The sequence below is a fragment of the Hyla sarda genome, chromosome 5 (genome assembly GCF_029499605.1).
Source record: "Hyla sarda isolate aHylSar1 chromosome 5, aHylSar1.hap1, whole genome shotgun sequence".
NCBI lineage: Eukaryota > Metazoa > Chordata > Amphibia > Anura > Hylidae > Hyla > Hyla sarda.
Genome location: NC_079193.1, coordinates 320,035,294 through 320,056,810, shown reverse-complemented (window position 1 = coordinate 320,056,810; position 21,517 = coordinate 320,035,294). Strand labels below are relative to the sequence as shown.

The window sequence follows — 21,517 nt, the reverse complement described above, 5'->3', positions numbered from 1 at the left end:
CTTACTGTAAGTAACTGTAAATATATGTGAGTGATTGTGTCTCAGTGTGTGTGTATGTATATATATATATATGTGTGTGTGTGTGTGTGTGTGTGTGTGTGTATCTCTATGTATGTGCCTGTGCAGAGAGGGATGGCTGGGGCCTAAGTGTAAGTGACTGTGTATATATTGAGTGACTGTATGTCAGTGTGAGGTGTATATATGTGTGTCTATGTCTATGTATGTGCCTATGTATATATGAGCAAGTGAATCTATGTATGTGTGTATATATCTGTGAGTGATTGTATGTGTGTACCTGTATGTATGATGTGCTTATTGGCTATATCTTTTAGTATATATTCAATGTTATATGTGTGTCTGTGCATTTATGTTTCTTAATGTATATTTGTACCTGTATGTAAGTGTCAGTATCTCTATGTATGTGTGTATATGACCTATGTACTGTATGTGTCTTTATGTTATGTGCTTGTATGTATTGTATGAAGCACATTATTAGGGAATTATTGGAGGAATGTAAGCACAGTATATAGGGAATTTATGGAAGCACAGTATATATTTCATTATATTGGAACATTGTATTTTTATGTATGCTGGCACTGTGTATAGATCCTTAGGGTGCGTTCACACGTGCGTATTTTCTGCTGCAGATCTGCTGCAGATTTTGCTGCTGCAGATTTTGCTTCCCATTGACAATGGGAAGAGAAATCTGCTAAAGCAAATCTGCAGCAGATCTGCAGCAGAAAATACGCAGGTGTGAACGCACCCTTAGTGGTGGCACAGTATAGTTAAATAATAGTGGCACAGTAAATAGTTCATTAATGGTGGCAGAGTATATAGTTCATTAATGGTGGCACAGTATATAGGGAATTAATAGATGAATGGTGGCACAGTATATAGGGAATTAATAGATGAATGGTGGCACAGTATATAGGGAATTAATAGATGAATTGTGGCATGGTATATAGTTCATGAAGGGGGGTACGGTATATAGGGAATTAATAGATGAATGGTGGCACAGTATATAGGGAATTAAGGGGGGTACGGTATATAATTAAAGGGAAACTGACAGGCTGTTTACTCGCACTAAACCCAATATACTAGGTTACAGTGCAGTATACAAAAATTGGTCTTCCCGTTTTCTAGGTATTGCCCCACATTGCTAGTATGCGAATTCAGTCTTTTGCACAATGGAGGCGGAGCTTCCCTGCCTCCATCCTGTATGCTGTGCTATGCCTGGCCGTCTTTGTATATTTATAATTCTTTTTTTTGCCAACTCTAGTATATTGTAGACTGTAAGCATATATTTGTGTGGTGTCATCTCTTCAGTGTAAGAACCAGAGCTGTGTTGAGATTCCTGCATAAGGTGGGTGATGGGTGCTGGGTGATTGGGGATGGGTGCTGGGTGATTGGTGCTGGGTGATTGGTGCTGGGTGATTGGTGCTGGGTGATTGGTGATTGGTGCTGGGTGATTGGGGATGGGTGATTGGGGATGGGTGCTGGGTGATTGGGGATGGGTGATTGGGTGATTGGGGATGGGTGATGGGTGCTGGGTGATTGGGGATGGGTGATTGGTGATGGGTGCTGGGTGATTGGTGCTGGGTGATTGGGGATGGGTGCTGGGTGATTGGGGATGGGTGATGGGTGATTGGGGATGGGTGATTGGTGCTGGGTGATTGGGGATGGGTGCTGGGTGATTGGGGATGGGTGCTGGGTGATTGGGGATGGGTGATGGGTTCTGTCATATAGAGGTCAGACCGGGGCATATAGGGGGAGATTTATTAAAACCTTTGCAGAGGAAAAGCCCTCAGAAAAATGATCTGATTGGTTGCTATGGGCGACTGCACCGCTCTTTCTCTGCACAGGTTTTTTATAAATCTCCTTTAAATACAGTATATTATAGGGCAGTTGTCACATGTTTTCTGTAAATAAGACTGACAGCACAGACAAAGTGTATATACACATGGCAGACCTTCATAGAAAATGTTCTTGACTCCATTTTACAAAAACACCAACTTTTATGGGGGATAGGAATGTTGAGGAGGCCTGGCGGTAGTCAACTGTGTCCCTGGGTATATTGCTATACCCACCACCTGCACACAGTACAAAGGCTGTGTGCAGGTTATTGCACCAAAATTTCATGACAGTTGCGCTTTAAGGCCCAAATGGGCTGAGTCCTTAAGGGGTTAAGGGGTTATATCAATGCTGTATTTGCATCCTATAAACTACAGCACAGATTTCTATCATAATGGAATGTGGATTTGCAGCGGAATTCACATATATATCAGAATGGATTACGCACAAAATCTGAATGAGATTAAACATATGAACATGCCTTTATAACGCTGAGAATCTCAGGTAAACTTGGTAACACTGAATGTTGTCTTTGTATCATTAAGTAGGTGTACTTGACCTTGCATTGCCTATAATAATAGTAGATAGATAAGAGCCGAAGTTATTGACAGATTTCTTTTGTATGATACAAGATGTAAGAAACTCGTGTGGTCAAAAGTCAGGGACATTAAGTGGCAGACTAAGCACTACCGCTGGCATGCTGTATCTAGTTTTATGACGTCTTTGCAACCTTTTTAGATCCTTATCAAGAATAGTAAGCTTTGAAATTGTTAGGAATGAATGGTTGACTTATGGGAAACATCAAATATTTAGAGGCAAAGTATTAGGGCTGGTTGATTATTTAACAGAAAATAATTTTAAAGCCAAGAACATTCTTATAAAAACTTGTCTGGATAATAATCCAAAACTGGCAATGACTTCAAACATATTTTTATTGTCTTGCATTTTTGAGTTGAAGCAATAAAGTCAATGAATAAGAAAGTTCATATGTTAAAATATGAGGCATATGCTTATTCAAAGTCCAAAATTCAATGTTAATTCCAGACCATCATTGTTTTTTTATGCATCATGAAGCAAACAATGCAAAATCAGAAAACAAAATCATTAAATATATGTAAAAACCCTTTTATAAATTCATGAATTAAAATACAATGTTCAAAGAAAAAGAGACCAATAAAAAAAAACATAAAATGCACAAAACCTTTTCTCATAAAGACAAGTACATACAAAAGAAAGAATACCCCAACGTGAAGACGTTTCCCTTAGGAAGCTTGTGCTTTGTATTTCTCATGAGCTATGAGTTACGGTATGTTCTCATGAGCCAAGGGTTATGTACATATCTTTATGGTATGGTTATTTATTACTTTTTTGACTGTACATCTTATGATAAACGTATATTTTACCGATGTTAACCCATCGCTTGTTTCTATAGGGACTAAATTCAGGTGTTTGTCTCCTGCTAGGTTTGCCACAGCACACTGGTGCCCCCCCCCATATTATTTCAGGATTCCCACCATTTTCTTCCCTTTGTGTTTTTCATTTCTACTTTTATATATATATATATATATATATATATATATATATATATATATATATATATATACTTCTATGCATTTGGACTTTTAATTTATTGGAATCACAGAATAATTAAATTGTTAAAACTCACCTAATAAATGAAAAGTACCCAGACCTCAAGGAAGGTACAATAAACGTAATTAGACTATGATTAAAGAACCAAGGATCGTGCTTCAATTACCGTATTTTTCGTCCTATAGGACGCACCGGCGTATAAGACGCACCCAAGTTTTAGGGGCAAAATCTAAAAAAATAAAGATTTTGAACCCAATAGTGGTCTTCAACCTGCGGACCTCCAGATGTTGCAAAACTACAACTCCCAGCATGCCCGGACAGCCGTTGGCTGTCCGGGCATGCTGGGAGTTGTAGTTTTGCAACATCTGGAGGTCTGCAGATTGAAGACCACTGCAGGAGGAGGTAATACTCACGTGTCCCTGCCGCTCCGGACCCGTCACCGTTGCCCTGGATGTCGCTCCATCGCTGTCGCCGTGTCCCCGTCGCTCCAGAACGTCTCTGCTGCCGGCCGGGTATCCTCGCTCTCTGTTGTCGCCATCACGTCGTTACGCACGCCGACGCACGTACGCGACGACGTGATGACGAGGAAGAAGAGCGCCGGCATACAGGGGATCCCTGAACGGAGAAGACACCGAGGAGGCAGGTAAGGTCCCTCCCGGTGTCCTGTAAGCACTAACCCGGCTATTCAGTCGGGCTGTTCGGGACCACCGCGGTGAAATCGCGGCGGTCCCGAACAGCCCGACTGAACAGCCGGGTTAGTGTCACTTTCCCTTCAGACGAGGCGGTCAGCTTTGATCGCCGCGTCTGAAGGGTTAATACAGGGCATCACCGCGATCGGTGATGTCCTGTATTAGCCGCGGGTCCCGGCCGTTGATGGCCGCAGGGACCGCCGCGATAGGGGTGTATTCGCCGTACAAGACGCACTGACTTTTTCCCCCCAGTTTTGGGGAAGAAAAAGTGCGTCTTATATGGCGAAAAATACGGTATACTAAAATATATAATTTTTATTAAATGATATAAAAGATGATGAGAATACCAGAGGAATATGCATTTACCTATTAAAAAGTTAAAATATACAGGCTGACACTGATATATAAAGAAGAGTATTTCTTCTATCACAGAATGCACTAAAATGATTATGGACACTTAATTGCTAGATAGTGTCCTTGAAACCAGTCCTTTTTCACTGTAAAGATGGAAAGGATGCAAGGATGTATGCAATTTTGGAACAAATTCCTCTTAACAGATAAAAGTGCAACAATGTTCAATATGTTTCCACTGTGAGGAAAATAAATAATATTCTCTGTTGCAAGTTTCTCCGTGTCTCTGTATCAGAACAAATAGCTAGCAGCTGTACAGTAGATTACCGGTCCTTATGAGCGGAGCTCTCCCATTGGGCTAGATGGAAAGAGCACTAAATATCATCACTGCAGGTGAACCACCTCCGGGTCCCGGTGCTGGCAGGCGTCAGGGATGGAAACTTTTAGAGTTGGCAATGACAGATGGAATGTCCCGCCGTCGAGGTCAGGTCTGCGTTGGACCGAAGATGAAAACTTCTACCTCGTGAGGATGGTGTGTGACGTAAGTGCCGGCACCTGCAGGATGTGCTTGGATTGCCCCGGCTCGTTGCAAGTCCACTCTGGCCTGGAGTGGAAGTCCGCTCTGGACTGGAGCGGCAGGGTCGTCTCCGGACCGTTATAGCAGGATATCCAGGTAAGTTTAAAACAGAGAACTTGAATGTAATTGTTGTGTGAAGTGCATTCGGAATGTAGTCTCAGTGATAGTCCACAACTGACTAGACGCGTTTCAGGGTATAAAAATAAACCCTTTCTTCAGTAGTCAGTTCATAAGGACCGGTAATCTACTGTAAAGCTGCTAGCTATTTGTTCTGATACAGAGACATGGAGAAACTTGCAACAGAGAATATTATTTATTTTCCTCACAGTGGAAACATATTGAACATTGTTGCACTTTTATCTGTTATGAGGAATTCGTTACAACATTGAAAACATCCTTGCATCCTTTCCATCTTTACAGTGAATAAGGACTGGTTTCAAGGACACTATCTAGCAATTAAGTGTCCATAATCATTTTAGTGCATTCTGTGATAGAAGAAATAGTTTTCTTTATATATGAGTGTCAGCCTGTATATTTTAACTTTTTAATAGGTTAATGCATATTCCTCTCACAAGGGGCCCCTTGTGAGGTGGTATTCTCATCATCTTTTAAATCATTTAATAAAAATGATATATTTTAGTATAATTGAAGCACAATCCTTGGTTCTTTAATCATAGTCTAATCTATTACATTTATTATACCTTCCTTGAGGTCTGGGTACTTTTGGTTCTTTTTCTTACTTTTAATACTAGCGCCATAAGGTATAGGTGCATTACCCGCTTGTCCTCGGAAGGTTGTATAATTGTGAGCTGCACATTTGCTTTTTTTCCTCACCTAACAAATCCCCTGCAAATCCTGTGCCAATGCTTCCCTGGATATGGCATGTTGACACAGCTGCAGCCAATTACTGGCTGTAGTGGTGTAAAGCTGGTGATTGGTTGCAGTGGTCACATGCCATGTCAACACAATATTGCTGAAGCCAGGTGAACAAACTGGGATTGGAAAGGTGAGTATTACTACTTTTGTTAGAATTACCAGCTGTTTGTATACCATAATGGAGCTAGATAACCCTTATAAAGAGTGCTTGTTATGTGTTTTTTATTTTTTTACATTTTTTTTCTTTTTATGCACTTTATAAAACAAATTAATACTATGTATTAATTACCTACTGTAATGGAACATACATTATGAATTATGGTGCAGACTAAAATCCCTCAATTTTGTTCCTTGGACCAATATAAGTAGGACCTCAGTGCAGACAGTTTAGGTCACAGGCAGATTGGTAAATCTTGGCCAATGTGTTGATATATCATTAGAGATAATAGTTGTTTTTTTTACATAACGTAATAATATACAACTATACAGCTAGAATAAAAAGAAATCCAACCTGATTTGTCTTCTCCATCATCAAACTCAACACTGAATGTGTGACCGCTATTTATAATAACTTTTGCTGAGGATGGATCATAGTCAGTGGAGAAAGGTGGCAAACAAGGATCATAGGTGGCAGCTTTAGTTATGATGTCAATAGGCGACTGGCGCTCTCCATTAGCAACAGGAAACAATTCGTGCCACACTTCAGGACCTGCATTTAGAGGGGAAGAGGGAAAAAAGGGGTTATTTTCCTTAGAACGTAAAACCTGATCAGTGCTACATGGAAAACTTAAATAACAGATGCTGAATTTTATTGGTGTAAATCCTGGTAAAGCATCTCCTACTTTTGCAGTCCTAGAAAAAGGTTTCTTCTGAAACGCATCTATTTCTTTTGTATTTTTTTTTACTGTCTACTTTGTTTTTTCAAATTTTTATTAAAACTGACATGTTTTTGACAATTGAGCTAAAGTCTGGAGGGCCAGGAATTTCCCTCTGTGCTTCTGGCCAGCTGAAGTCTTGGAATCGTTACGTGGAGGGGTGAGCAGACATACACACTTTCTTGCTACTACTTCCTACTTTTCTAGGAAGTTGAGGAACACTATTTAACAGGTTAATATTAGCGAATATAAGCAGTTCATGTTTTCTTTACTTAGGTAAAATGTACATATAAGGGTGCATTCACACCACGTTTGTCAATACTGCAGGAGAATTTAAAAACCGTCCGCAGCTGTATCCCCGCTGGACTCGCGCCATACCCTATTCATTTCAGTGAGCCGGATGAAGTCAGCATGTGACTCCGGTCGGCTCATTTTTGGACCGGTGTAAGCCTGTTAAGGCTGAGTTTGTGGAAGGGGCGTGAGAGTACATAACGCCCCCTGCATACAGGTCAGGGTGTGTATGGTGCATGGCGACATGACGTTTGTGGAATTGACGTGTCTACATGTGGGGCTAGGGGCGTCCGAGGGGTAAGTGCCAGTCTCCGGCATTATGGTATGCAGCCGGGTGCTGCGGTATTGTGGCCAGAAAATCTCTGCCTGCCGGGTGCACAGGCTTTCAGTCGGTGTCGGAGTCCTGCGTCGGCATTTGAATTTCATGCGGTTCCACACACCGGCGACTGTTCGGCTTCTAGTACCTGGTTATCAGTCGAGCTTAGTCTGGGTGACGTGGTCCTGGCTTCTGGCACAGCCCCGTCGGCTGCCTCAGTGCCGGATGCTGGGCTACGCGTCACCTATGGTGGCTCAGGTCAGAGTCCCTGTTATATTAGCTCCGTGTCACGCGGGTTGTCCTGTCATGCCTGCAGGCTCGATGGAGCTGGTAAGCGCATGGTTGGTGTGATCATGATGGCTCCGGGTCACATGGGTAGCTGCCAGAGTCACTGCGCACAGGTAGAAAATTCACTGGCGGCAGTGTCCCTGGCTTCAGTAGGAGTATTGTTTAAGAAAAAAAAAAATATATATGGTTAGGAGCTGTGCTACTGATAGATTGTATTATGGATGATAAGCTCTATACTACACTCTGTATCATTGCCCTAGTTTGTTAGCAGGTATTTTGCAATAGGGACATGCGCCAAGAGCATTCATACTACACGTACGCTCATATTACGCTCATAACAATCATACTGTGCTCATAGTATTTATACTGTACGTATGCTCATGGCATTCATACGGCACGCACGCTCATGGCGTTTATACTGCACGCACGCTCATAGCATTCATACTGCTCGTACGCTCTTAGCATTTACACTGCATGTACACTCACTGCATTTATACTGCTCGAATGTTCATGGCATTTATTCTGCACATGCTCATAGCTTTTATATTTCACTTACGCTCATAGCATTTGTTCCGCATGTACTCTTTTAATTTTTTTGCACATACGTGGCATAGCTTATACTGCACGTACACCCATAGCATTTACACGGCACGCACGCTTATAGCATTTATACTGCAATAGCACTTATACTGCGTGCACGCTCATAGCATTTATACTACACGCACGCCTCTAGCATTTGTACTGCATGCACTCCTATAACATTTATACTGCACACACGCCTATAGCATTTATACTGTTCGTACGCTCATAACATTCATACTGTTTGTACGCTCTTAGCACTGAAGATGCACGTACACTCACTGCATTCATAATGCTCATACGTTCATAACATTTATACTGCACGCACGCTCATAGCATTTATACTGTACGCACACTCATAGCATTTATACTGCATGCATGCCTATAGCATTTATACTGCACGCACTCCTATAACATTTATACCGCACGCCTATAGCATTTATACTGTTCGTACGCTCATAGCATTCATACTGTTCATACGCTCTTAGCATTCATGATGCACGTACACTATACTGTTCGTACGCTCATAGCATTCATACTGTTCGTACGCTCTTAGCATTGACCATGCACGTACACTCACTGCATTCATACTGTACATACGCTCATAGCATTTATACTGCTCGTGTGCTGACGCTATTTATATGGTTCATACGCGCATGGCATTTATACTGCACATTTGTTCATAGCATTTATACTGCACATCCTTATAGTTTTATATTGCACTTACGCTTATAGCGTTATATTGCACATACGCTAATAGCATTGTTACTGCATTTACGTTTATAGCATTTATACTGCACATACACGCATTGCATTTATACTGTAGGTACGCTCATAGCAGTTACACTGTTCCTATACCCATTGTGTTAATGCTGCACGTACACACACAGTGTTCATACTGCTCGCACGGTCTCAGTATTTATTCTGCAACTTACGCTAATAGCATTTATACTGCACATTGCTCATAGTATTGTAAAACAAAAATGGAGAAAAAGAAACACAGCCGCACATCCACAATTTGTATTTTGATCTACTTGCTTCTCAGCATAAATTCAAACACTAACAGGTTGTCAGTATATATTTTGATCAAAAAGAACAAGCCCACTCGCCACGTCAAGGCCACCTATTTAGAGTGGGTCCCTAACCCAACATTGGCGTTGCTCATAGTATTTATACTGCATTAAAGCTTATAGCATTATACTGCACACGCTCATAACATGTATACTGCACCTACGCTCATACCATTTAGATGGCACATATGCTCCTAGCTTTTATATTGCACTTACGGTCATAGCATTCATACTGCACTACGCTCATATCATTTAGATTGCAAATATGCTCACAGCTTTTATACTGTACTAAGACACAGCATTTATACTGCATATAAGCTCATAGCATTTTACTGCACACACGCTCATAGTGTTTATATTGCACGGACTGCACGGACGCTCTTAACAGTACGGTATGTACGCTTGTAGCATTACACTGCACATATGCTCATTGTTTTATACTGCACATACGCTTACAGTATTTTACTGCACATATGCTTATAGAATTCATACTGCATGCATGCTCATAATATTATCTTGCACGTACGCTCATAGCCCCCCCATACTGAACATATGCTCTAGCCTTTATACTGCAGACACGTTCATAGCTTGTATATCGCACATACGCCCACAGCAGTTTCTTGGGCTAAAGTGTGGTGCGGTACATAAGTGCATAGCTTTATACTGATCATAAGTTCACAGCTTTTATGGGGGAATATATTCATAGCTTCATAAGGTACATATGTTCATAGCAGTCATTCTGTTCACATGCTCATAATATATTAGTCATACACAGCAGCATACGGTACATACGGTCATAAAATGTAGACTGTACATACGCTCATAGGGTGCATACGGTACATACGCTCATAGCATCTATATTGTACATACGCTCATAGCATTTACTATAGATAGGTTTGTTAGCAATCATACATAGCATTCATTAAAAAAAATGTCATGGTTATAGCAGTATATGTAAGTATTCCATGCCATTAGAATGTGTATACATTTATAGCATTGTCAGTGTAAAATGTTCTTGGTAACATGTACAGTGTCATACGTTCATAGCAGTCATAGCATATATTTCTTCATTACATCTATAGTATGCATACGCTGCATTAGCATTTCTAGCATGTTTATGTTTATAGTATATACCGTGTTTATGTTATAACATAGATTGTGCATATGTTCATAATTCATACTGCTCGGCATAGAGGATTTTGATGTTTAGGTTATTATAGCTGATATTATGGTTATAGTACCATATATGAGAGTTGCTGCTTCAGGTTGGTATAATTGATGTTTGATTCGTTACTTAACTTTAAGCGATATTCAGAGGTTTGTCACGGATAATAGCTTACATGTCAGGCCTGCCACACTGGCAAGGGGAGGCTCTGCGTAATTATGGTGTCTGACACGTTTTCAGAGCAATAATATCACAACTCACAGTTGGTAGTATACCTGTTATGCCTGCCACGTTGGCAGGGTGATGCACTGCGTAATTGTTGTTGCTGACATGTCTTCAGAGCAATAATAGCACAACTCATAGGTGGTCGTATACCTGTTGTGCCTGCAACGTCTGCAGGGGGATGCATTGCATAATTATTGTTAATGACACATTTAGAGCTACAATATCACCACCCATAGGCGGTAGTATACCTGTCATGCCTGCCACGCATGCAGAGGGATGCACTGTGCATTGTTCTTACTGACACCTCTTCAGAGCAATAATATTATGACTTTATGCGGTAGTATACCTGTTGTGTCTGCCTCGTCTGCAGGGGGATGCTCCGCGCAATTATTGTTACTGACACATTTTCAGAGCAATAATATAACCTCCTGTATGCGGTACTATGCCTGCCACATCTGCCGGGAGATGCACTACGTATTTGCAACTGACACGTTTTCAGAGCAGTAATATCAAGGCTCTTAGGAGGCGGTATTCCCATTGTGCCTGCCACGTCTGCTGGGGGATGTACTGTCTAATTATTGTTATTGACACATCTTTAGAGTAATAATATCACGACTCAGAGGAGGTAGCAAACCTGTTATGCCTGCCACATCTGCAGGGTCAAGTACAACATAATTATTGTTACTGACACATACTCAGAGCAATAATATCATGTTTAGGTGATGGTAGGGAGTCAAAGGATATTGTTTGGGGTTCTTTGGGATTTTATGGGCAGGGCCCTGCAAGAGGTTACAGCGCACTACTAACTATCATGTTAAGGATCATCAATAGTACAGGTACAGATAAAACATTTACAGGCCAGTCAAACAGATGTTACACAGGCTTTTGATCGCCCCTGGCACCTCAACGCGGAGGGTACGTTATTATGTGGTTCCTGGTATTCTGTACTATTCTTCAAGGTCGAGTGTTACTTCCAGGTTTTTTTGGCCGTCTATAGGCGTGCCCACGGTCGCAGTTTTGGGTACACTTCTGACCACTGTAAGTATGTTATCATTATCATTATAACCGTTATCATTATGACTGTATCGTTAATACGGTTTATCGTTATTACAGTTATTGAGTGTTATTTTGTTGTAGTGATTAGTCGCAGGCAGCTGGTCACGTTGTAGCCTTGACCACAATATCAGGTGTGTTTGCAGGACTGAAAACCTTGGTCTGCCATGATTTTTAGTCTGCTAACAAAACTGATACGGTTCAAAAATTAGCTGACCGGAGTCTCTGGCTGACTCTGTCCGCCTCGAAGCTGGCTCATTGAAGTGAAAGGAGTACAGCACGTGTATGCCGGGTATACGGCAGCGGGCAGTTTTTAAATCCTCCTGCTGGATCCTGCTGCCGTATTGCCAAAATGTAGTGTGAATGCACCCTAAGATAAACCTCCTGACAGGGATCCTCTGGTGGGCCCCTAATCTGACACATTGATGGACCCTTAATGAATGAATGATAATTTGAAGGCAACCAATTTAGAGGTGACTTTTGAAACAATGGGGGAGATTTATCACAACCTGTGTAGAGGAAAAAAGGACCAGTTGCCCATAGCCACCAATCAGATTGCTTCTAACATTCTTAACAAGGCCTCTGAAAAATAAAGGAAGCAATATGATTGACTGCTATGAGAAACTGGTCAACTTTTCCTTACCACAGGTTTTGTGTAGAAGAAGAGTGGTGCAGTTGCCCATAGCAACCAATCAAATAGCTTCTTTCATTTTCAAAGAGGCCTGTGAAAATGAAAGAAGCACTGTGATTGGTTTCTACTCTTCCTCTACACAGGTTTTGATAAATCTCCCCGAATGGGGGAGATTCATCAAGACATGCACAGGAAAAGTTGACCAGTTGCCCATAAAACCCAAAAAGATTGCTTCTTTTATTTTTCAAAGGCCTTTTAAAAAATGAAAGAAGTGATTTGTTTGGTTGCTGTGGGCAACTGGTCAACTTTTCCTCTGCACAAATTTTGATGAATCTCCCCCAATCTTGCCACCTTGGTCAACTTTTTGATTAAAAAATACCCTTTTAGATTTTATTGATATGGCCTTCATGTACAATGATAAAAACAAAGATTAGGATCAAATTAAAATGGACATGACCATGTTCTGTCTGGACGGAGAGTGGGGGATTATGGGGGAGATTCATCAAGACCAGTGCTGAAGAAAAGTTGACCAGTTGCCCATAGCAACCAATCAGATTGCTTTGTTTATTTTTCAAAAAATATCTGATTGGTTGCTATGGGCAACTAGTAGACTTTTCCTTTGCACAAGTTATGATGAATCTCCCCCTATATCTCCTGGTGCACCCAGAAAACCCCAGGATGACACTCTTTGTCATTCCGTCTATGAATTTTATATGTGTAGCGCTGGCTCTATAATCTATTCTAACCTGTCAATTGCTTTTATTCACGCAGTGGATTTCCACTGACGGTACAAGATATGAACAGTATGTTAAATATCATTTGACCATGTAAGTGTACCTTATCTTCTGTCATATACATTATCTCCCTACACCTCAGTAAGACAGTTCTCTTTTATTGATTTTTTGATTGTCACCGGTTATAAATGAATCCATACGATAGAGAATGATAAATGCAATGAATGTTATCTAAAGAGTAGGACCTTTTCACCTTTTCTTGCATCATAATAAAATTGTGGTGCAACCATTGTGATGTCATCTGCTTTCACGTGACCCTACTTATTAATGTCAGGGATCCTGCTGACTGGTTTGTGGAAAACTACTGGGCATCTAAAGACCTTAAAGAAGAACGCTGGCAATGGTGCATGGACCAGACTTGGACTACGTCTCTTAGAATATGAACAAAAGGAGAAATGTCCAGCGCCAGACTCTGGAACGGAACTTTTATTGAAAAGCCAGGGAAGAAATCAAACAGAGTCACTTTATCTGAGTCCGTTTGATGTCTTCCATGGCTTTTCAATAAAAATTCAGTTCCTGAGTCTGGCGCTGGACATTTCTCCTTTTGTTCATACTGGTAATATTGGTATTATAAGTCTCAGTATACAGGGTTTGGTCAGTAACAGTATGATGGTAATATGTATGGTGATAATATTCCTGCTTGTATACTGATATTGTTAGCAATATTGGTCTCAGTATACAGGATTTGGTCAGTAATAGTATTATGGTGATATTTCCTTTCCTCCTTAAACTATTGTTACTTGGTAAAAGTATGACTTATTTAGACGTATACAGAATTGTAGTGCATGGAAAATGGGCACATCTATATATATATATATATATATATATATATATATATATATAAAACTCAATGGGGTTTATTTACTAAGAGTGGAGTTTAGGTTTCTTTGTGGGTTTTGTATTTCCGACTGGTATTTTCCCAAGGTATTTACAAAGGTTTCCCTATATTTTGCACGTTTCCCTGTTTTGCTTTTTTTTACAACTGTACTGATCTGTCGGGTTTTCCTCAGCTCAAATCCACCCCATTTTCTGCGGAAACCATAGTAAATATGTTGGGATTTTTCAAAACTGTCGTGACCACGCCCCCTTTATATTATCTTTTCTTGTAAAATTGAGTTTTTTGTTTTTTTTTGGTCGCAAACGTGCGACACAATTGGGCACAAAACCCGACAAAAAAGAGTCAGGATCACGTTAGTATATAAACCCCAATGTGTGTATGTGTGTATGCTCCAGCATCACGTCCAAACGGCTAAAGATATTGACATGAAACTTGGCACACATGTTACTTATATGTCAACAACAAACATAGGATAGGTAATTTAACCTTTTTTGTTTAAAGCCCCATACAAGTCTATGGGAAATATATGTCACTGCATAACTTCCAAATGGCTGGAGATATTTCGATAATACTTGGTCACATGTTACTTATATAACCCCTTAAAATATAGGATAGTTAATTTAACCCTTAACTACCTCCATTTGTGAGGGTCAGGGTTTTTGTTTAAAGTCCCATGCAAATCAATGGGAAATGTATGTTCCCACATAACTTCCGTACGGCTGGAGATATTCAATAATACCTGGTACACATATTACTTATATGTCAAATAAAAAGATAAAAAAAGATTTTAAAAAATTAAAAAGATATAATAGTTAAATTAACCCTTACCTACACCCTTATATAAAAGATGGGTTTTTGTTTCAAGTCCCATGCAAGTATATGGGACTTCCAATACCTTACCCCACAAGCTCCGCTCTGCATCTCCTGGTGAATGTGTCAATCTAGCTTGCAAGCCACACCCCATCTCACAAAGACCCGCCCACATTTTCAGTACCACTCCTTTTATCCTCTACCCTTTTTGTGTATCGGTCTGGCTTGCAAATCACGCCCAGTCCCACATAGCCATGTCCCCTGCTATTTACAGCTTACAATATCTTCATCACAAATCAGTCCCACCTGAAGACAGGATATGAGGATAGGACATAAGGACGGGATATGAGGTCGGGATATGAGGACGGGATATGAGGATGGGATATAAGGATGGGACATGAGGTCGGGATATGAGGACAGGATATAAGGACAGTATATGAGGTCGGTATATGAAGACGGGATGTGAGGACGGAATATGAGGTCAAGATAGGAGGACAAGAAATGAGGTCGAGATAGGAGGTTGGGATATGAGGACAGGATATGAGGTTGAAATATAAGGACAGAATATGAGGACGGGCTGGAGGTCGAGATAGGAGGATGGGATATGAGGTCTGGATATGAGGATAGGAGATCGAGATAGGAGGTCGGGATGTGAGGTCGAGATATGAGGACGGTATAGGAGGTTGAGATATGAGGACGGGATAGGAGGGCAGGATATGAGGTTGAGAAATGATGACGGGATATGAGGATGGGATATGAGGTCGGGATATGAGGACGTGATATGAGGTTTAGATATGAGGATGGGATATGGGGTTGGGATATGAGGACGGGATATGAGGTTTAGATATGAGGATGGGATATGGGGTTGGGATATGACAACAATATATGAGGACGGGATATGAAGTCAAAAGTCCTCCTTTGTTGATTTTCCTCCCCAACAAGGATTAGGAAGGAAAAACCGTACAATGCCAGGTACTCAGCTAGTATATTTATAAAAAGTAAATTGGCTCCAATATAATTGTATACAGTAGCGATTTATTTCCTTGATAGGTATATAGTGTATTGTAAAGGGATAAATCTGGATGTGGCTGCTGGTGGCTGTGGGGCTGGTATGTAATTATATACAGGGCTGGTTTTCATCCCCAGTCCAGCTCTGCCTGTGGATAGGGGATAAGTTTGTCTCCAGCTGTTGCAAAACTACAACTCCCAGCATGCCCGGACAGCCTTTGGCTTGCAATATCTGGAGGCACACTGTTTGAGATGCATGTATATTATATAGATGCACCTGGCATGAATGGGCATATACCTTGTGTTGGAAATTTTGTTTTGTAGGCCTTAATTCCAATTCTTCCCCCCAGTGGTTTTCCAAAAGCGGATAAGCATTTTTAATACTACTACTATTGTATTGTATAGATCGAGGGTCTGCACTATAAGGGTTGGTTCGCACTACAGAGATTTCATTCAGGATTTTCACAAGGAAATTCAGAGCAGATTCTGCTTGCAGTAGCCTTCCATTGATTTCAATGGGACACTGCTGCTTAGTTTCCATGTCGGAAATTGCATAGCAGAACTTTCAAGGAAAAATTTGCCAGATTTCTTTTAATGAACATGTTCATCTTTTTGTCGGGATCTGCACGGAAAAGCCCACGGACAGTTTTGTCATTTATTTGTACATCAATTTCTGTGGGAAATAAGTGCTGATTTATGGCAATTTTTATCAGGCGAGAAAATTGTCTCAGTGTTAACATACCTTAAAAATCCAATAGAAAGTAGTATCTGAAAAGATGTACAAAACAAAGGGAAAAAAAATATAGAGAGTAAGGGCAGCATTTCTACAGGTAAATTTCGCTAAAGCAGAACGGCACCAATTCACACAGATTTGAATCTGTGGATTTTTTGTCTGTATTATTGTCTGTTCTATAGAAAGTCCGCTCATGAAGAGGGTACGGTAACTTAAAAAAACACCTTCTATTACTTTCTTCGCTCTTGCACTGCTAGAATCATGGATCTCCTGTTCCCACTGTCCATCGCTTCTGGGTTTGTAGAGGTCACATGGCCATTTATCCACTCAAATCAGAACATCAACGCAACTGCTTAACTGGAGTTCTGTGTTATATAAATTGTCTCCCTACACCTCAGTAAGGCTAAGTTTCGACTTGGTTTTTTTCTCTGGCCCAAAAAATGCAAGAAAAAACATCAGAATAAACGCCACGGCATTTTCCTGCGTTTGGTTTTTTTTTCTTGCGTTTTTGCCTTTGAGTGTAAATTGTGTTTTTTGGCCCCTTTGGCGTTTTTTTCAAATAATTTTTTGGGTACCAAAAAAAAAAAAAAAAGGATGCAGTAGGGATGGAAAAATTGAATTTACCGAAATTTGTATTTTTTTAGAACAACATTTTTATTAATTTTTAAACGGGGACCAATTTATGTGAGTGGGCAGGGCCACCAATATTAAAAATGTATAAAAGGGCCATTTAATTGTAAAAATAATGAAACTTTTTATTAGTAATGTATTTTGTTAATGTGTTTAATAAAGTGTATGTGTGCTTTTTTTTTAAACTTTTTTAATATTTCTTTCTTAATTTTTTACATTTTTTTTTTAGGTAGTACTACTACTCCCAGCATGGAACAGACTGTTCGATGCTGGAAGTAGTAGTACCTGTACTAATAGACAGATCGCCCCGGGTGTCACTCCTGACACCCAATGTGATCGCCTTTTATATTGCATAGATGCAGAGTGGCTTTCTACAGTACTCGCATCTCTGCTCTTTACTTCAGGCCGGCCAGTGATATAAATAGAAAATCTCTGATTCATATTTGCCACCCAGAGTTGTGATTGGCTGAATGGTGCCAGCCAATCACCACTCTCAGTGGGAAATATGAATCAGTGATGTGAATTTATATTCACATCACTGGCCGGCCAGAGTATAGTGCAGAGATGCGGAGCGCAGGTAAAAGCCACTCCGCATCTCAGGGATGAAGGAGGATTGCAACATGTGTCAGGAGACACACCCGCTGTGATCTGTCCTTAACTGCAGATACTATTGCTCCCAACATGGAGCACAATCTGTTCCATGCTGGGAGCTGTAGTACCTGCATTAATAGACAAATCGCAGCGGGTGTCACTTCTGACACCTGTTGCAATCTGTCTATTAAAGGAAATCTGTCACCAGTGTCACCTGCACTAACCTGTTGGTACTGACAGGTAGTGCAGGTGACACTGGTGACAATGGTACTCATCTTGTCCCAGTCCATGGTGGGGATCTCCTGTAATCTTCTTTGGTATTTTCACTCCGGGCACTGGCTTGGGCAAGGGTGGAGCTTAATGGCGTAACCGCTGCTGTTCCAAGCACCTGGGACCCAGCAGAGAGCAGCAGTGGTGACTTCACTAAGCTCTGCCTATGCCCCAAGCTGCTGCTTTTTGCAGGGTCCTGGGCAGCAGCGGTTACAACATTAAGCTCCACCCGTGCCCCAAGCCGGTGCCCAGAGCGAAGATGCCAGAGAATACTACAGGAGATCCCCACCACGGACTGGGACAAGGTGAGTACCGTTGTCATCAGTGTAACATGCACTACCTGTCGGTACTGACAGGTTAGTGTAGGTTACACTGGTGACAGATTTCCTTTAATGCCGATACTACAGCTTCCAACATGGAGCAGAGTGTGCTCCATGTTGGGAGCAGTAGTACCTGCAGTTAAGGACAGATCACATCGTGTGTCACTCTTGACACCCACTGCGATCCTCCTGTATAAGCTATAGATGCGGGCGGTACGGCCGCACTTCCCTGGTCCCCTGCCTTCTGTGATGTGAAGTTCTCTTCACATCACAGATTCGTATATGCCACTGAGAGTTGTGATTGGCTAGAACCATCTGTCCAATCACAGCTCTCAGCGGGAAATATGAATCTGTGATGTGAATAGAACTTCACATCACAGAGCACAGTGCAGGGGAGCGGAGAAGCGGCCATGCCACCCACTTCTATAGATTATATAGGAGGATCGCAACTGGTGTCAGAAGTGACACCCAGGGCAATCTGTCTGTTAGTACAGGTACTACTACTCCCAGCATGGAACAGTCTGTTCCATAGTACTACTACCTAAAAAATAAATAAAGAAATAAAGAAAAAAAGTGACAAAAGTAAAATACACACACACTTTATTAAACACAGAATTAAAATACATTACTAATAAAAAGTGTCACAAAGTTAATTATAAGAAAATATATTGTTTTTACAATTAAATGTCCCCTTTCTACATTTTTTAGATTGCCGGCTACATTTTTAGATCCCTGCCCTTCCATATAAATTGGTCCCTGTTTAAAAATTTATAAAAACTTGTTCTAGAAATTATAAATTTTGTTAAATACTGTACAATTTTTTTCCATCCCTACTGTATCCTTTTTTCTTTAATTGTATCCTACAAAATGTAAAAAAAGATATCTCCATCCCTTTTTTGGATCGTTAAAGTCCAAAAAAGAATTAAAAAATGCCACATGGCGTTTTTCTTGGTGTTTTTTCACTCCCATAGACTTCTACTGGAGAAAAATGCCATGATTTCAGTGAAAAAAACACCAAAAGGATTTAAAAAAAAAAGCCAAACTGAAAAACGCAAAGTTTAAAAATAAATTTTGCGATTCCTCATTGATTTACAGCTAACATCTGGCCATGGAGCAGATTTGACATTTTTCTTTGCTGTAAGGAACCGTCCTCGGGGATAGCTCTGGGATTGTCCGGGTCACTGCCACGGGACATGTTTCCTTGCAATAACTCGGCTGACAAAAGTTCAGGATACAAGTCTGGCACCTCCCCAGCTTTATTTATACAGGTTGTAGGCAAAAACAAAACATAATACAGGAACAAAATAAAATCCTAGCCCGTCTGGTCACTGACTACAACTCTCAGCATGCCTTGACTACTAACTGGTGAGCTACCCTCATCCAGTAAAACGTGTGTCACCTGCAACCTGTTTACTCACAGTTCACACCGTCACTTGGGCCACTCACAGCTCCAGCTGGGTGCTTCCCTTAACAGGGCCCATGTCTCCCCCTTTCAGCAGCTTGCTGTTTCCTAGGGAGAGCCCAGATCACATTGAATCTCTTCCTTTTGAAGACCTCCCCTCTCTGCTGCCTGATTACTTAGGTCCCAGGTGACGGATTCTCCAGAGTGAATCAAGGAAATACACCCTTTCCTTGCCACTTTATCACATTGCGTTTAAAAAAAAAAAGAAGTGGAAACTTATCCTGAGACATTTCTCTTTTATTGATTTTTTGATTGTCACTGGTAATATAATAATCCATATGATAGTGAATGATAAATGCAATGAATTTTATCTAAAGAGCAGGACCTTTTCACCTTCTCCTGCATCATAAAAAAAATTGTGGTGCAACCATTGTAATAACATTTACTTTCATGTGACTCTATTTGATAATGTCAGGGATCCTGCTGACTGGTTTGTGGAAAAATACTGAGCACTATGTAAAGCATCTGAAGACCTTAAAGAAAAAAGCCAGAAAAAACTAAATTATCCCCTATCTGCAGGATAGGGGATAAGTAGCTGATCGCCGGGGGTCCGACCGCTGAGACCACCCATGATCTCTGGAGTTGCAGATGGCACTTTCTCCATTCATTTCTATGGGAGTGCCAAAAAGACCATAGTACAAGACTCCACAGTGTGTTCCATCTACAGGTAGAATACACTTGCTCCTTACTGAGAGAGCCAGGGTCCTGTCCCAGAGATCGCGGACCCCTTGTGATCAGCTACTTATCCCCTAAGTTACTTTCCAGGAGTTCTTCAAAAACTAATTTTTGCTATTGCACTCCTCATGGTAAATAAAAAATCTTTCTAATGTACTTTGTTTAAAAAAATGTTTTGTGTTTAAAAAAGCTGCCACTAGGTGTCTCCCTACTTGTCCAGAGCACATTTCCCCTTATATCTTGCACAGACTTTAGATTCCTGCTAGCCTAGCAGAAGTCCAAAATCAGGAAATGCAGTCTGGAGTTCTGATGTGCATGTGTGTAGCCTTAGCCAATCATAGCTCATCTCACACACTGAACTGCTCTGGGGCTGTGTATAACAGAGTGAGGGAGGAAGTTCTCCCCTGTATGGCTTCAGATGATGTCACACATACTGGGTAACGCCCATTCCCAGTCTGTGAATCTAACTGAGACTGAGCAGAAAATACAGAGCAATATCAAGGTAGAAAACTAACAAATAAAAAATAAAGGCGGGGGATGGTTTATCATGATGGGGGCAGTGAGCTGGGAGGATTATAAAATTTAACAAGATCATGACTGGTACTTTTTAACACTGAAAGTGTTCCATTATCTGGCAGTGGTGTAAGGCCAGCAGCTTGGTCAATCAGAAAAGTTAAAGCACTGTTTTCCAAACAGTGTGTCTCCATCTGTTGCAAAACTACAACTCCCAGCATGCTGGGACTTGTGGTTTTGCAATATCTGGAGGCACACTGTTTGAAAAAACACTAAGTAAAAGAAATGCATGCATATTATATAGATTCACCTGGCATGAATGGGCATATACCTTGTGTTTGCATTTTTACTTTGTAGGCCTGAATTCCAATTTTGCCCCCCCAGTGGTTTTCCAAAAGCGGATAAGCATTTTTAATACTACTATTGTATTGTATAGATTGAGGGTC

General features: G+C 40.9%; 1 protein-coding gene across 1 annotated transcript in view; it reads right to left on the bottom strand.

The window, feature by feature from the left end:
- The window catches only part of CA13 (carbonic anhydrase 13), a 56,179-nt gene that overhangs the window by 22,928 nt on the left and 11,734 nt on the right, over window positions 1-21,517 (bottom strand). The window contains exon 3 of the mRNA XM_056522257.1: window positions 6,446-6,643. Coding sequence (XP_056378232.1) covers window positions 6,446-6,643 — 198 coding nt within the window. The remainder of the gene's footprint in view (window positions 1-6,445; window positions 6,644-21,517) is intronic.